The 18,047-nt window shown below is 49.2% G+C and overlaps 1 protein-coding gene across 4 annotated transcripts in view; it reads right to left on the reverse strand.

Annotated features, from left to right (window-relative positions):
- sh3pxd2aa (SH3 and PX domains 2Aa) overlaps positions 1 to 17,782 on the reverse strand; it is an 81,243-nt gene extending 63,461 nt beyond the window's left edge. For all 4 annotated transcript variants that reach the window (XM_034542383.1, XM_034542375.1, XM_034542366.1 and 1 more), the window contains exons 1-2: positions 17,441 to 17,782; positions 8,187 to 8,267 (exon numbers count right to left, since the gene is read on the reverse strand). In XM_034542383.1, the coding sequence (XP_034398274.1) occupies positions 8,187 to 8,267; positions 17,441 to 17,605 (246 nt within the window). In that variant the 5' untranslated portion in view covers positions 17,606 to 17,782. The remainder of the gene's footprint in view (positions 1 to 8,186; positions 8,268 to 17,440) is intronic.
- Positions 17,783 to 18,047: the final 265 nt, after the last annotated feature.

Raw genomic sequence — 18,047 nt, forward strand, 5'->3', positions numbered from 1 at the left:
GCTCTGCTGGTGGCGAGCACACAGCGGGTGATGAACACACCTCATGTCTCTGGGATCCCCCCCCCGACCACTTTGACACTTGAACATGAGCTCAGGAAGGAAAATGCAGACCGAAACTTTTGACTTTCTTCCACTGTCTTAATGCTGCTGGAATCCCGAGGACAGCGGGACAGAAACTAGTGGAGCCCGTGAATCAAGTCTCAACAAGCATTAGCACACAGCAGCGCATTCCGTTTTCAGAGAGGCAGATGTCTAAGATGGGCTAGAGGGAGTGAGGGCCGCGTTCCTTTGCAGCCACAATCACTCACAGTTGTGCCTCTAAATATAAAGTGGCAGGCTGGCACCAGATCTGGACAAATCGCTGTCTGTGTTGGCACGTTATATTGGGATGGAACATGATATCTTGCGTACTTCTACGCAGTGAACGCATGCATGGGAGGTGGGGTGGAGGGTATCAGGGGGGTGGGGGATTTGTCTAAAGATCTGCGCTCTGCTCCCGGAGACGTTGCCAGTGTCGGCTGTCGAGGCCCCGTGTGGCAGCATTCGGCCTCCCGACAGGTGCAGGGCTGTGTCGCCTCCTGTCTGTCCACAGTGGTTCTCCAGGGCTGAAACACCGGGTCACCGTGTGAGTGATGTGACGCGGACGGTTTGTGTCGCTACGCTCCTGTCAACAGCGTAGCGACGGAGGAGGGGGTTGTTTGATTGTGTTTAGGGGTGCAACTAACAATCTTTAGCACTATGGATTAATTTCATCAGCCCAAAGGTTCAAACCTCAGATCACTTCTGTCGCCTACACACAGCTCTCAACATGGCTAGAAGCTAACAACAATAACGTTGTTTATCTGAAGGAGTGCCAGAGGGCGGGCGCTACGTTTCCATGACGACGCTGTTTTCCTGGAAGACGTTAACAGCTGTAACCGCTGTATGAGAGCAGTGCAGAGCAGTGTTGTGACTAACAGGCACTAACATGCACTAAAAGGCATGCTCACATGCACTAACACAAACTAATATGCAATAAAAGTGACTGTGGGTCAGTGGTTAGCAGGTCCTTTTTTCAATCAGAGGACCGGCGGTTCGATCCCCGCCCTAGTCGATGTGTCCTTGAGCAAGACACTTAACCCTGAATTGCTCCCCGTAGCTGTGTCTACGGTGTATGATTGTAAAAAGCTTTGGATAAAAGCGTCAGCTAAATGAAATGTAACAGGTACTAAAAGACATACTAACATGCCCTAAAAGGTGTTTGAGTTGCTTAGTTTCCCAACAGAGATGTTTTTTTTAAACATAATTAAGTGTGTGAGGGGGGGTTGCCTCAGATAAGCAAGTGTCTTTGTCTGAATTCACGATGTTAACCTCGGGTTCCCTGCGACCGGGTGCTGAGCTACCCAGTGCTGACGCCTTGGCGGCCAGGTGTCCGACAAGGCGTCAGCATGCAACGATCTCAGATAACTGGACGCTCACATCCACTGACAGGCACAGATGACTGTTCATACTTAGCTCATAATAGAATGCAGTCTAGAGGGGATGAGCAACAGGACAGGGCCAACCGTGATTCAATCCAAACAAAGAAGAGCCAATGCTTTTATCCAGATGAGCCCCTCATTCCTTTCTAACCCTCCATGCGTATTCAGCAGAAGCACTAGCTCCATGCTGCAGGAGCACCTTCAGCCATGTCCCCACAACCAGGAGACGGCTGCCCTTTGGGTTCAGCAGTTGGGCAAGGTGGAGGCAGGGGAAGGGTAGGGGGGGGCCTCTCACCTGTTCCAGAGGTTCAGTCCTAACAGAGCAGTAGGACCTCATTTAGCCGCACTGGCGGTCTCAAGGGTTTCCATGCTGACAGCCAGGCCAAACCACAGGGCGAGTCGGCTTGGCAGTGTGAGTGTGAGTAGGGTGTGAGGCGTGGACCCACACTTAGAAGGGCGTGGATGGGAAAAGACAGAAGTGAGGTTTGGAACGTGACAACGAGTGGGCTGAGAGAAGTAAAGAAAAGTGGGGGGAGTGCAGAGAGAAGAAGATGGGCGAGATGAAAAGAGTGAAAACTGCAATCTCTGGCAACAACATGCGTGTCGTCCATGCCAATAGAGTTAATAATAAACTGGAACTGAATTAATGATGAATCGACTGTTGCAGTTCGAGGCTCCCTCTCCTTTTAAACTGGCTACTTTTGAGCAGCACATTTCACAATCTAATGTGCTCATAATGTTGCTGTTATTGTTGCCCAGTGCCGCACGCTGTCTGGATTTGTATTTTATTTGGACAGAACGAACTGACAGGGGTCCCCCTCCAGAGGCCAGCTCTCTAACTCATGATACCGGGCTCTGTTTGATGTCCTTATGTAATCCCACTGAGATGGAGAGGCCCCAGTGGTGGTGGTGGGGGGGGTGGGGGGGTGGAGGGAGGAGGGGGGGCTATCATGTGATAGAAACACTGCCAACCCGTAATGCAGCACACACACACACACACACACACACACACACACATCCACGCAAGTAAACAGAAACCTCCGTAGCTCCAGAAAGCCAATGCGCTTGACCCCGGGAACACGCAGGTCACGGTGGACTATAGCCGGGGAGGTGGGGGGGGGAGTGGCTCAGGAGAGACCAGAGGGAGGGGAGGGGGGGGGGTTTCTGAGGAGAAACAGAGACAGATGGAGCAGCGGGAGGAGGGAGAAGGGTGGGGAATGAGATATGAACGGTGGTGGAGAAGACGTGACTAGTGGGATGTGTTGGGGGGGGGCGCAGAGACCGAAGGAGACAGCAGAACGAGAGACGGACACCTGGGCTCCACTTTGAAATTCTCGTGGGAACTCTCTCTCTCTCTCTCTCAGCTTTCCCCCAGACTCAGTGGCATTGAAAGTCTGTGTCCTGCATGCCCCGTCCCGTCTGCTGTTTACCCGCTCACTGTTCATTAACCTGCAGGTAACGGGAGGGTGGGGAGTCTGTAGATAGCCTGTTGAGTGTGCTGATCGGCTCTAACCCTGTCTGGAAGTTTGTCTCTGCATGTGTGGAATGTTACACAGGAGGGAGGACGCAGGAAGTAGACGTTCAGATACACAGACTCTGCCTTTTGGATGTTTCACTGAGTGGCCACCAGCACATGGTGGCTGTCAGGCGACCAGAGAGCAGCCCTTGATACAAGTCATTAATAGACAGTATGTATTTTGTCAATATTGTAGTAAGACCTGGTACGGTCAGATGACCTCAGGTCAAACCTGAGTGGGACTCAAAGCCCCCCTGTGGAGTAGCACTAGTACCAGTACAATGTTTTTTTAACGCACAGTCCTCCTGCTATGTTTTAAACCAGGACATAGTTGATACACATAGCTGCCGGTTTCACAGCGCTCTGCTCTTCGACGGTCGGTTGGTTGGTTGTTCGGTCGATTGTTCGGTCGATTGGTTGGTTGGTCGATTGGTCGGTCGATTGGTCGGTCGGTCGGTCGGTTGGTTGGTCGTTTGGTTGGTTGGTCGATTGGTCGGTCGGTCGTTTGGTCGGTCGGTCGGTTGGTTGGTTGGTCGGTCGATTGGTTGGTCGGTAACCCACCAAAGGAACGTTCAGCAACGCCCCAACGAAGGCAGAGCAGAAAGAGATAGCAGACACAGATACTGAATGCTTTTTACAGAGAAGGACATACACTCAATACAGACAACCAGGTCCTGCATCACGCTGAATGGAAGCAGAACTTTTGACAAAAATGTTATCGCAATATGTTTTTTATATGAATCAATATCAATAAGTATCATAATATACTGTATATATTCATTCACTCCGCAGTTTGAAGACTACTCAGCACAGACCGCTAAAGAAAGAAGAGCTGGAAGATTTGCATTATTTGGGACAATGTCAGGTTGATGTTTGACATGAACACCTTACTGTTGGTCCAGCGGCCAAGAAGGGATGGATTTGGTCTGTTAGTGTTGTCTACGCCTGCTACGTAAGAGAGGTAAAGGTTTCAGAGGGACGTGTAACGGAGTCCTTCTTTTCCCGTCACTTCTCAGGAGAACAAATACCTGTGTGAACACAGCTTCACGCTCCTTTTTTGTCCCTGATAACATGTCCTTCAGCTATTCAACAGACCGAGCTGCTCAGAGCTCAATATCCCAAAGAAATAAAAAAATGTGTGTGTGATTTATCAAATGGTGAACAAAGGCAGCGGAGGCTCAGCTGGAGATGTGATGATGTAAGAGGAGACCTTGAGCAGCTCTCTGTTGAAGGCTCTGTGTGGTGGAGGAGGCGGGGGCGCCGACAGAGAGAGGGGGGGTCAAGACGGACAACGAGGCAGAGACGGATGGAGACGGAAGTCGGTCAGCTGCCACGTGCCTCTCCAGATAACAGGAAACGAACGGGGATGCTTTAATGTACTGCATGTCATCAAATATGGTAACCATCATCCGTCAGAGAAGGATGGGCGAGTGTAGGAGACAATACATGTCTCCTACACTGGGAGGGAACGCCACTTCCCCTCTGTCATCCGACTTTGGAGGGCGACAAAAGGCAACTACCACGCGACCCCGTGACATCTCGTGTTCTGGAGCGCTCAGGCTGGAGAACCGGCTCCTTCAGTGACAGGCGGCTTCACTCGGGTGTGAAGGAGAGAAGCCGGAGCTCCTTCCTTCCTGCTGCTGTCACACTTAACAATCAACACTTCACCTGTGTGCGTCTTCCAGAAAACGGTTCAATATCAATATTTTCTTTGTGCAATAATGTGGATTAAATAATCAATCATAGGCCTAGCTTGTTTTTGTATTGACAACGAGAGTTTGTTCATTGACAATTTTATTTCTTACTTATTTGTAACGTGTTGGAGGTAAATAAAACCATATAAAATGTAACAAAATGGTCGTCGCCGTCTGTTCATATTCATCAACATGAATCCCGTGTATGACTGCATGAAAAGAACTGTTGAACCTGTGCCAGATAGGCACATCGTTTGTTTTCATGGACGTCCAAATGGGGCGTCACCTTAAATGTTGCCGCCTTACGACATTCGGTTTAATTTGGCAACCTGTGAAGAAGGTTCCACGAGGTCCGGTTCCCCCATCATGAGGGGTGTGTTTGTGTCTGCTTGATCCTTCATTTCAGTCCAGTGTTTCCGTTAATGTGCTACATGTTCCATTTAAGGTGTGTAAATGACTCCAGTTGCTTGGTTATTATGGGTTGTTGTGATCAATCAAAGCTCTCCACAACCCCTCTATCTTGCTCTCAGGTGATCGAGCCTGCAGCATTGTATTCTAGTTTTCAAAACTATTTCCATTAGAAAATCCCCTCTTTCCCTACAAACATTCGTAAACGCTTTCTTCAGACCCCATCTGGTCTTGTGGTGCCTCCTCCATTTCACTGCAGCTTCTCGTATCCTCCTTTCTGTCTCCCAGACTGCCTGAATGTGTCCCGTGTCCCCACAGTCACACGGCTGACTTCTGAGCCCAGGGAAATGTCCCACAAACGGCTGAACTGTGCTCATTCCACCTAAATTTAGCCCACTCTCCTGATCCCTTTGCCGTGGGAAAAACTGCATACTTTACACCCCCTCTGCTCCAGTGCCCGATTGTAACTCACCAGAACAGTCCCCTGTGTTTGGCGTGGAGGTGTCCTTCCTCCACCTCTCAGAAGGGGCTTAAAAGTCTGCTTTTCTGCTCTTCTCTTCGTGGCACAAATAAAATACAACGGCCCTTTATCCTGGACCTGAAACAATGGGCTCCCTCATTCATTTGAGTTACAGCATGTCCAGAGAACATCCACAGAACACCTCAAGGACAAAGAGGCGGAGCTAAAGGTCTGGCTATTCAGCTAATTCATCCTCAAGGATGGCATACCGATAATGCCTTGTGGTCTAGACATGTGTTTCCATCAAACGGACCACTTAGAGGTTAGAGATTCCCAATTCAGTGGCCTTCCCTTCCAGCACTTTGACCAAAGCTGCTGTATAATTTTTGGCGATGCCGTGTACCAAAAGTGTGCTGCTGGCATCCATCAAGCTATTTGTGAAAGGGCGGAATATCAACCTCGAGATCAAACCAAGGCTAATATGGTCCGCTGGTTCTTCATAGCTTCACTAAACACTGACGTGACATTAAAATGTCTAAAAGATCGAGTTGCTGTGCGGTGGCGCACACAAGGGCAGACATGGACAAAGAAAAGAGGGTTCTGTGTGCACACGTGTGGACGGAAAACAAACCCAGGGCCCTCACCTCGCATGAGCCATGCAGCAGACTTCTCCCCCCTTACATCGTCAGCATCCATCAACACTCTGTGTCATTCTCATTACCATCCCAGCGCATATTTGTGGCATGTTTGTGTCAAGGCGGCAGGTACGCGTGTTACTGCAAGCCTCCGTCTGTCTCCTCTCGTTCCCCGCCTGCAGTTCAGGCCCATCGATTGGCTGATTGACGAAGAGGTAGAGAACAAGATCAAACTTCTGTTCCAGCAGAACAGCTTCAGCCCCAAACGGCCATCAAATGAAGGACTAATGGAAAGACGATGGCAGAGAGAGAGAGAGAGAGAGAGAGTTGATACTTTCCCTTAACAGAATGAAAGTGCATTGACGAAATGGCTCCCCACAGGGCATTAATGTGTTCCTTCCATCAGCTGGAAATGACCACGAAACAGCACTGATGTGGCTCCTATTATTTTTACCTAAACACATTCTCCACGCCACTGGCATCACACTGGCAGGGACCCTAACCCCATCAGCTAGCAGGTAGCATTAGCAACCCGGCTGCTGCTGGCCGCCTGGCCAATGACTAAAGCAGGAAGCAATTGGAGAACTCAGTCCGACGGCGATGCCGGGGGGGGGGGGGGGGGGGGGGGGGGGGGGGGGGGCTCTACGTGTTTGGGGCGTCACAGTGCAAATGAAAACACCAAGGGAGCGGGCAGAGTGAGACATGAGTGGTGGAGTGCTGGAGAGGGGCATCTGGTAACTCACCATAAATGTGTGTTAATGGATTTTCACACTGGAACCAAACTCTCTAGACGACTCAATAAAAGAGCCCGACCAGGTTGGCTTACCGTTACCGTTGACCCCCCACACACACACACACACCCCCACACCCTCCCTGCCATCTGACAAAGAAAACCAAATCAATCTGTCCGCTGCTGACTGGGAGTGATTTTGTGCCGAGCCATGCATGAACCATTAAAGTTCATTAGTTTCCTCCCAGGGCACTTTGAGGGAGGAGGACCAGGAGGAAGACACACATCCAGTCCACTCACCTCGGACTGGGACCTTTCCAGAGAGGAGGAGCATTCAGGCACACCTCGCTGGCTTTGCCCTGTTTATTATTCTACCTTCAGCTTTTATTCCACTTTGGGAGTAATCAGTTGCAGGGGGTCTGTTCTCCACCTCACACTGCCCCACTGGTTATCAATGGGAGCTTTCAGAAAGGACCTTTCCTCCACTGATTGGGACATCATTTCCTGCTGGACTCGCACACTGGGGCCATTGAGACGTGGCCCCCTGTAACTCTCTCACTGCGGCCCTTTCATATTTACTGGTGACCCGGAGACCTCAGGTCCAACACACATGTGGTATCAGCTTGCAGTGGGGCGAATGAATGCACACAAAAATTCTCTCGGCATGGAGCGGTCCACCTGAGAGATTCAAGGCAGCTTTTTCACTGCGACTCCTGCACCGCTTAAAAATAAACAGTCCCCAGTGAGAGAACTGGACCCTTTAAACATGAGAGTGAAGCGTCTGAGCCAAGTCAGGAGAACAGAAAAAGACTGTATTTAGAAGCCACCAATCGGAGCCCCCTGCAGTAGAGAATCTAAGCGGCGAACGACTGACTATAAAGCATGGCACATTAAATTGACTTCCATGTGGATTTGTGCTTGTACTATAAACTTAAAGCTCCCTGACGTTTTGAGGGTACGGCAGAGATTAGATGAGAGAGAGAGGAAGAAGTAGGGCGAAAGAGGGAGGGGTGTTGGGGGGTAGAGAGAGACATATAGCATCCGTACGGGGTGTCTCCCCTGCCTCCTCCACCAATTACTAACACTCACATTGATTCACCGAGGCGACCAGGTGTGGAGAACATGGGGGCTTACACATTAATCCAAACGAAACAATGCTGCGAGTTTCGCAGGGTGAACGTGTTCAGAAGAGATCCGGCCAGCAGGGTTTAGGGATCGCTCTGCAAACGCACCTCACGCCGAGCAAGCAGGAGAGCACGTGATACATGAGGGTGGCAGATTACCTGTAGGTCAAAGAATTTGCTGTATCGTCTGTAGATGATGTGGGAGGTGTTGTCCGAGTAGGTGACATTGATGAGATACACCTGCCGAGAGAAGGAAAGCAGAGAAAAGAAAGTTCAGACATTTCATTTTAAAAACCGGATCGTTTCGTGCAAAAACCCAAAGACACTCAACTGCCATGATACAAATGATACGCTCTCATTTCCAGAAGCCGTTACTTGAGAACATTTGTTCATTTTCGCTTGATGAACGCCAACCATAAAAAGACTACAAAGGCAATGCCTTTCCATCCATCGACAGATCAGTTCCTCGATACATGCCAATGGTTGGATCGTGCACAGCCCCGACAGCAGCTCCCCCAACTTGAAGGCTCAATGACACACACTCATAAGTGATGTCACCCCCCTCCTCTGTCAGCACATTGACCTGTTGGCCTTCAATGATATCCGTCGAGAGGAGGGAAGCGACGCTGCCATTGTTTCTAATCTCATAGACGGACCAACGAAGCGATCCAGAGGCCAGCAGTGTTTCTTAGTCGTCTTTGGTTGATTTACATTAAAGGGCTCTCAAGTGGATTAGTTGTTCCATAGCATTAGGCTGCAAGCTTGTGAAGGGTTAATTACATTGAGTTAACTGGGTACGCCTCCAGAATGTGATCTACAGCTTGTATTGTTCTAATGCTCTCATGGATGTAGGGCTGAGGGTTCCTCGAGAGACTCCATTACTAAAAATCATCTATGCTAATTCTCTGCATGACCACATTGTCAGTGTCTTCCCAAATGAGACGCAATGGATGCTGAAAAAGGGCGTCACGTAGTGAAGCAGCTCTGTCTCTGGTGAGGACAGGCTCCAAGTTTCCATCAGCCGAAACAAAAAAGCATTTGCGGGTTTTTGGGATATTTTGCACTTCAAAGCAGTTAAATATCTGGAACGCGCTCAACGCACAGCTATAATAACCATTATGAAGTGATTCACATTGATACAAGATGTTGTCACCCAGCCAGAGCGTTCCAGCTAAGTGACCCAGACACGGCGCAAATAGAAATCCGCTTAGCATCAAGGCGCCGTGAACACAGCACCGATTGGCTCTGCCTCTTGTACAGCATTCAGATTAAATAAAAGGCAACGTGTTTCACTGCTGCTCCTCACTCCAGTCCGACTCCTCTGTACCTGCCAAGAGGCTCCCGAAGAACGAGAGGGAGTGACAGACCCTGGCGTCAGCGTGCGAAGGGCAGCGGCTTCAACAAAAGAATTTCCGCTACAACACTGAGGAGTTAGAAGGCCTTGTTGCTGCTTGGAAGTTGGCTCAGCTGCTGCTGGCAAGGAGCCATCCCCAGTATGTTCACTACCATGCAAAACACAGCTCCTGGCATCCGCAAGTCTGCGACTCTCACACTACACTCGCATACTTGATCTCAGCGCGGTGGGGTGTCACCACAGCCACTGGCTTTGGCATGCAGTGCTATGAAAATGTGCTCCCCGGCGAACCTCCGAATTATTAAAGTAAAAAATGGCTCGCTGCCACCGTCAGCAATGTTTCCCAGTGTCTCCCAAGGACTTGTGAGGGTAGCAGAGAGCTGTTTTTAGAGCTCATTAACAGAGCACCTCTTGAAGAAATGAGAGGACGTTTCAGGAAACTGAAGGGCACACAGAGAGATAACTGGGGGCTGGGGCGTCATGTGGAGCTCATTCTAGACCGGCGTTGACCTCACTGGGGCAAATAGCCCACATACCTTTATGCTGTTAGATAGGGGCTTCTGTAAATGACACACCTCAGAGGGAATGGAGCGGCTGCCCCAGAGCTTGTTCGAGTGTGTGGTCCTAATGTTTTTTTTATTGACAAGAAGAATAAGCTATGTTGGTTAACATTAAGATTTGATCGACACTCATGTCGATCAGTCACGAAATTCAGGTATCACATTCATGGTTCCCAGAGGATGAGGCCTAGTGACTTTGGTGATCCTTTGACTTTTTCCTCTCAAGCCACCATGCGACAACGACGTGTGTCTTTGAGAGACGTGTTTCAACAACTATTGGATGGATTGCCGATCAATTTGGTGCAGAAATCCATGTTCTCACAGGATGAATGCTAATGACCCTCTGAGAGTTATTATCGGACGCCACCGGCTGTTTAAAGTTATTCCTTACCAATGAGGTTGTGGTCAGGATGGATTGTAATGACATTTGGTGCAGACAGTGATGTCCCTCTGAGGACGGATTGTAATATCTTTGGTGGGCCCTTAACTAACTTTTGGCACCACCATGAGGTCCAACTCTTCATTTTTTTAACGACAAAATCCCTGGAGCTCCCAACCACTAGCTAACATGCTGAACTGAAAATGATTCCCAACATTGCCATTGTGAGCGTGTTAGCCTTCAGCTCACAGAGCTGCTAGCGTGGTGGTGAGCGCTAGACCTGACTCATCACTTATTGGCCAACAGATGTCCAAACAGAAGCATCTGTGGTCAAACAAACTGAGGATACAGTGTCTATGTGGTACTACTATGTGGCTCAGTGTTCGGCCCCCATGAGGCCTGAAGACCTGAACCCTCAGGGACTCACTGACATCACCTGGTAAATACTGATGGGACAGCACTTTGCTGCAACATATCACATTACCATGACAACGTTAAAATAATACCAGTCAATAGTGGGTATTTATTTTCTACTTTTTACTCCCTGATTTGAAAGTCTTTCAGGCTCTTTCCTCACGAGATGAGCTCATTTCAAATCATCTATTTACTTTTTTTTTTTTTTAATCAAAACAGCTTCAATGACTAAATGAAATGTTTGATGAATAAATAAATACATATTCTCTGATGTCATGCGTTTCTATGTTCCATCTTTGATCCTTCATGTTTCTGAGTAACTGTTCCACTGGTAACCCTGTGTGTAGCGTGTCATTGCTTGAATTGCATGAATTGTGGGTAATTCCCATGGGCACCGTCTGCAGAAATGCAGACTAACAGAAAAGGGTTCACAAAAGGCTCAAAATGTCTGCGAGAGAGCCCTCAAACCCTCGATGACTTGACAGTGGGGCAGAACTAAACCCTCACGGTCTTAGCGGGAGCGTGGAGATTGGGATTGGGCCCTAGTGTACTCTACACACTCCTCCCTTCATGCCTCGAGGCAACCCGTGCTTTAGCTGAGGTCCACGACGGAAGCCAGGCTGGAAGATGTGGACTCAGTGAAAAGATCCCAAACCCTCAGAAGCAGATGGCTATGTGATGGCAGCTGCAGTGGAAAACACAACCAACAATCCGCCACAGTCTGCCCGTGCTGAAAATATCAAGCTTAAACCTAATGCCGCCCGCCCAACCCCAAAAATAGACTCTATTCACTCCTCAACACTCCCAGTGGCGTAGAAGAGTCTGGGCTGCTGCCGCTCTCCATGCAGCGACAGACGCGGAGCAGAGAACATCTCCTGATCTAATCTCATAACTTCATTCTGCGTGCTACGCGGTCCTGCTGCTTCTCCGGCTCTCATGCAGCCCACACGCTGACTCAGAGCCCCAGGACCTCCAGTCGTGAGTGTGGAGTTGCCTTCGATCAAGTCTTGGTTGAACAGAAAGGTAACAGCATCCATCAGCACTATGTAAGCAAGTAATGAATGCTTTATAACACACCATGATGTAGTCGCACACAGCTATGGTGTTTATACATTTTTTTTCCTGATGAACACAGTGAAGACACACTTTATATCATTACAGCTGTCATTCGTTCCGTGTCCACTCTGGAAGAACACTCATATCTGCATTGCAGTGCGTTATAAGCCACTTATTGACTGTAACGTTGAAACATGCTGAATAGGAATAACGAGTTAGTAGCAGGAAAAAGGGACACATTCAAACAGTTGATAAAAAATCTGGCGATTATATAACAATTTACGTTATTAACAAGCAGGAAAATTACATTTGATCAGAACCTCAGAAATCAAGATAGAGGCCCAGCAGAACCTTCTGGTTGCTGCAGGACGTTGTTGCAACAACAAGGCAACGCTGAAATTCCAACATGAGGGGCTAAATTATCTTTTGTGGGAGGGGGAAGCAACACGAAAGCTCACATGGAGAGAAGCACGGCCCTCGGCTGCTAAGCACAGCTCACTTTGGAAACAGCGAGGCGGATGAGAACTCACTGTAGATGAGTGTGAGCGGGTTGGATCAGACTTACTGGAGCTATTACTTTATATATATATATATATATATATATATATATTATAAGAGCTCTGGTCAGCTTGAGTGCTAACATGTTGCTAATAACACAGGCCTCTAACACGTGACGGCAAGCTGACTCTGTCAGCTTGCCGTCACGTGTCAAAAACTCCATTTATATCTTCTGACATGTCAACTTTATTTACAAAAGGAGTCTTACAAAAAAAAGAAATCATAAACAGGAAGAACAAAGATGAGGGGGGAACTAAACACGTGCTTGGGGGCCTCAAATGTCCCAGATAGCAAGAAAAGACCTTTTCCCATGGAGGAAGCGGGACTTGAAAACAAAAGTTAGTTTCACGCTCAGAAGCAAAGAGACATGAATTGTTTGCGACGGAACAAATTGGACCTCTGATTATTTCATCATGTTCTTCTGAACTAGCCTATGAATATTCATGCGGAGTTTACAGCTTCCCTTTTTTTTGTTTCTTTGTCCCCCTCTTTGACTAAACAACCGTTTCTCTAACAACAGAACAGCATTCAGAGATATGAACAGAGAAAACAACTTACAGTTTGAGAGGAAAAGCCAGGACCCAGTCCTCCCGGTTTGGAAGTGCAGAAGACAAGAGAGCACAGAGCTTGGTGGGGCGGAGAACATGGAGCTGGCCACTAAATGCAGTGAACCCCGCCTAAGCCACTATATTTAAAGTTAGCTATAAAACAGACATCATACTTTCAGACCATGAAAGCGCACATGCTCTCTGCCTCTGAGTTAAGTCTTTCCACATGGAACCACGGACTAACTCTACTCACTGGTCCTCACAAGGTCTCGTCTTCTCTCCAGATCGACAAATGACAATTAACACGTTCTTCAGAGATGTTTACCGGCAGAATGCCACCTGAGTGAAATCAACTGTGGGACTTCCACTTTGAAGTGGACCAACCCGTTGCCTTTGTGGCGGACGCAGGAAGTGGGCGGTGCTAAAGGGAAACGTTGTCGGTTCAGATTAAGTACAAGGAAGGCCATGTACGCATGTACAACACGGTTTACCAGACAGACGCTGCTGCAACTAGCAGACCTCCAACGAAGGCCCAAGCTGTGCCCAGATACCATTACTCCAGAGCAGTCTTAGTCCACTCATCCACTGTCTGACTTCATCCACAGATACTCCACAGAGAAGCACCACTTAAAATCTTGTGTTTGGCAGAAATGAGCTCAATAGTTTAAGAAATAAGTCAATCAGCTGAAACAACAAGGCATTGAGAGCTACGAGCGGGCTGAAGAGATCTGAGTGGACTCGTGAGCTAAGAGGAGGCCGCCCCTGCATTCCATGAGAACCTGTGCAGAGATGCACTGATATCACTGTCAAATAGATCCATGCCACGAGGGAACCAGTGGCACAACAACGCTGACTCCTTTCCTGCCGTTAGGACTCATGCCTGTCCAACATGTCCGTGGTCACTACTCACCATGCTGACGTCACGGAGATGTCACAAAGCTGGACCATTGTTTGTTTTTTTAAATCCGTCTCTCGTGAGACCTCCAACTATACAATCAATCAAACTTTTATTTGAGACTCAAGGTCCAGATAGTACAACACATTAAATAGAATAAAATACATACAAAATCACAAGTAAAATACATAGACCTACGAATGCCTTATATATAGACAGCTGTACCAATGTCTCCACAGCTGGGACTGGTAGAGTGTAAGAGCAATACTAAGCCATGCAGTCAAAGTATTTGTGTATATATTTACCTCTTGCAGTACTTTCCGGTGGGGATATTATTAACCGGATCAGATGTTTCTTATTAATCCTCCTTGGGTGCTTTGGTAGGGAGGGAGGGACGGAGAGAATGTCTTATCAAGCTAATCCGGCCAGTCTGATTCTAACAACGGTTTCAGCCAATCTCCCTGACTGTCTAGTAATCTCCTAAAAACAGCTCAGACTCCCCGTTAAAAAACTAAAAACTAAACCAGAGCCGGTGCTCCGCCGATCGCCCCCGCACATGCTCCGTCTCTCCGCAGAGCATCGGCATTTCTGTGCGTTGAATCATAAATCAAGCCGTTAAGGAAGAGAGCGCTGGAGGCCGCGTTGAAGCACCACGCCGTGTCTCGCCATCGGAATAAAGCTACCGTCAAGCTTTCAGACCTCTGCAGGAGACGAAGAAAAACGTTCCACAATCACAAACAACATCTGTTACTGAACCCGTGAAAACAACCCCCGGCATGTAACGTGGATACACACTCTGCATCAGGGTCAGATGGTGGCTCTGCAGATGGAGCGTGGAGAACATGGACCTGACTGATAAACACTCTCCTCCTTCTCTCTCACACAACAATCGCTGGGCCTCATAAACCGAGGGGAGCATCTGAGACCGGGGACCCTTTCACTCTTTGTTTGACGGGGCCCAATACATATTTGAGTGGGGAACGGCTCTCTGAAGGCATGTTTTACGGAGCCCAGTAACAACAGAGTCCTCCGCGCTGCTGGAAGAAGGAAATGTTGCGGCACAGGGACTTGTAGGGGGGAAACAGGAGATTAACGTGAACATGGCCAGGCCCCCCCCCCTCTCTCTCCGGTATCACGACAACACGCAGGATGGAGAATGTGTGCGTGGTCCGGCCTTCCCCTGCGACCTGAAGGGCACTCCCCTGTAACAAAAAGCCCCTCCTCTCCCAAAATAAGCATGTCCAGCTGTTTTCACGAACACTACTAACGGCATCCAATGGATACCACAGAATCTTCTCTTGTTTCCCCCCTCCCTCCCTCTTTCCCTCTTTTCTTCTTCCCACAGTGGCTAGCTTTGGCTCCTGAGACAGGGTAGCCAGAGAAACTAGGCCACGGACTGACCCGCTAAGACCGAGGAGCCCAAAACAAAGTACAGCACAGCTCAGCTCTGAGAAGCTCCTGTTACACTTTCACTGTTCTCGGCCTGGATGGCACTCCACAAGCCTATCGATACACACGGACTGATTACTGGACCGGTCTGTGGAAGCAGGAGCTGTGCATTAGGAGTCCAGGTTGCATGAAATACAGAGTACTGTAGATAGCATCAAAAGCAAGCCATTCACTCACCGTCTCTCAGCACTGAAGATACCAAATTAACATGAGAAGCACAGTTATCGGTTTCCAGTGTGTGTGTTTTCAGGAACAAAGAGTGGGAACATTGACACCATTCTTCATGTGTTACAGGCTGTGTATCTCTTACGGCTTTCAGAGCATTAATATTGCTTCAAACAGCGATAATATGTACGGATCTAGAGGAGTAATATCTACCTAAGCAGAGAATGAAGTCTCTCTTTCTCTGTCTGTGTGTTGTTATCAGAGCTTCTCTCCTTGTTCACCTCGCTGGACCACTTTCAGAAATGGTGGTCCCCGTTAGACACAAACACATGGGACAACAGGGTACCCTTTAACACCTAACGTTAGGTCCTCTAAAAGGTTGAGTCACCCACCAGGCACACGTTCCACGGGGGGCCAGAGCCAATCAACCGGCTCTCTGTTCTCACGTGAGCTCTCCGATCTGTCGAGGAAATGCACGCGACTAAACGACCCAACATGAACTCAAGGGCCTTGAGGCACTCGTTGACACCGTGACATAATCTGGAAGCCACGTGGACATCCAGATCCATGGCCGTGGTTATTTCTTACACGGGGGCCATAGATAAGTTAGCTTGTAATCAAATAAACACCAGGCTGACCTGGGGGGGGGGGGCTCATTCATGCCCCGGGGGCTCTGTACAGTGGTGCTCCGACAGTGTCAAGAGCCCTGAGCACTGTTTACCCCCCCCCCAGAGGAGGATAAGTGGGCTAATTGTGTCCACATAATGGTCGACCCAAGGGGTCTGCAGGACTGTAATTGCATACAAGCAAGTCATTTATTATGACTTGCTTATGAGCTTAAAATAGGATCTGAACTGGGGGGCCAACGAGCGCAGAGCCCCAACACAGGACTCACACCCGTAACAAGTGTAGTATTGATGAAGACGGCCACAGGAGGGAGGGATCAAGAAGGTAATAATAACCACTGAAAGAACTGTCGGGGGAAATGTGGAGGATATCAAGTGGCCTACATTCTTGAAAAACCACAAAATGATTGATGACACAAGCGTTAAAACTAAAAGAAAGTACATTTAAAAAAACAAAAGGTTATCAGATGGAGTTTGACGCCTGTCAGAGCTCCACAACGGCTACTAAATGGACCCTCGTGGTGCGAACACTGTGACAACCGCTGCTACCAACGGTCAAGTACTTTTGAAAGCCAACGTGGACAAGGAGCCGAAAGGAGTGGGCGGGGGCCACAAAAACATTTGAATGTGTCCAACTCCATCTGCTAATGAAGAGCATGTGATGTGATCAAAGAGCTCCAGAACTACATGGAACTTGTATGTGTGGATTTATGTATATATAAATAAATACATAAATACAAATAACTTGTCGTTATCTGAATCTGTGATGTGTCAGAATACATACATTAAGTCTACTCCTGAAGAAAGGAAATGTTCCACTGGGATTTAAAGAATCCCCGTGAGGCTGTTCTGTGGAAGTTGTGCTGCCACCTAACAACCCCATGAATAATACAGGTCAGATAATTTCCCCTTACACAAGAGCCATAACCCCCCCCCCCCCCCCCCCCCCCCCCCCCCCCCCCCCCCCCCCACACACACACACACACACACACACACACACACACACACACACACACACACACACACACACACACACACACACACACACACACACACACACACACACACACACACACACACACACACACACACACACACACATACAATCACAGGTATGTCTGAAGATTGTTGAAGGTTCATTACCAACATTCATGACCAGGTCATAATCTCGGCATGTGGAGCCCCCAGGCTGCCTGTGTGACGGTAGCTACCCGCTCATGACACTCACTGTGTGTCCGTGTCAGCTCGTAACTCTTGTGTGTAAGCAGGCACCCCGCTGTTCCTCACATAGCTGCTAGCCCCATGTCGTGGACTCCATGCCGCGCGCTGAGGCAGGGGAGCAAGGCCACAGAGACCCGTCTGAATGGGACAGACACGGTTAGGGGGGGGGGGGGGGGGGGGCAACTCACGTAGTGTTTGGACGGATTGCGCCTCTTCTCCACGTCCACGACTTTCACGTCCAGCACAGTCCGGAACTGCATCTTGACCCTGCAAAGGCTCTGCATAGAAGCGACCGACGGGCTGCTGCGGCTCCGGGAAAGCGATCTCGTATCACGGGAGAGCGATCCCGACATCCATCGCTGTCGGGCGGCCGTTTAAGAGAGCGGCTCGCGCGCCTCACTCGCGCTGTCAATGTGATTAGAAAACCCCGCTCGACAGCACCCGTCGAAGGCTCCCCGGTGAAATCCACACAGCACCGGTCTCCGGGCAGGGAGCGACGAACCGCGGCTGGCCAGTTGGCGAGGAGGCGCGGGGAGAAGGACGGCGGCCACCTCGGATGAAAAGAACCAAAGTGGAGCCGCTTTTCCTTTGTGTCAGCCGCGGTCACTACCGAGGGGACGGCCGCACACCTGGAGCTCACAGGGGGGGGGGGCTGTCTGAGGGAAGCCGGCGGGACCCAGCGGTTCCAGCAGGCGCAGTGGATTTTTTTTTTTTAGGGAACGGAGTGGGATGGGCTTCACGCGCACGTCCTCGGGGCTACTTGAATAAAGCACCCAAAACATTAGTCTGTGCCTC

Source organism: Cyclopterus lumpus, chromosome 1 (genome assembly GCF_009769545.1).
Source record: "Cyclopterus lumpus isolate fCycLum1 chromosome 1, fCycLum1.pri, whole genome shotgun sequence".
Lineage (NCBI taxonomy): Eukaryota > Metazoa > Chordata > Actinopteri > Perciformes > Cyclopteridae > Cyclopterus > Cyclopterus lumpus.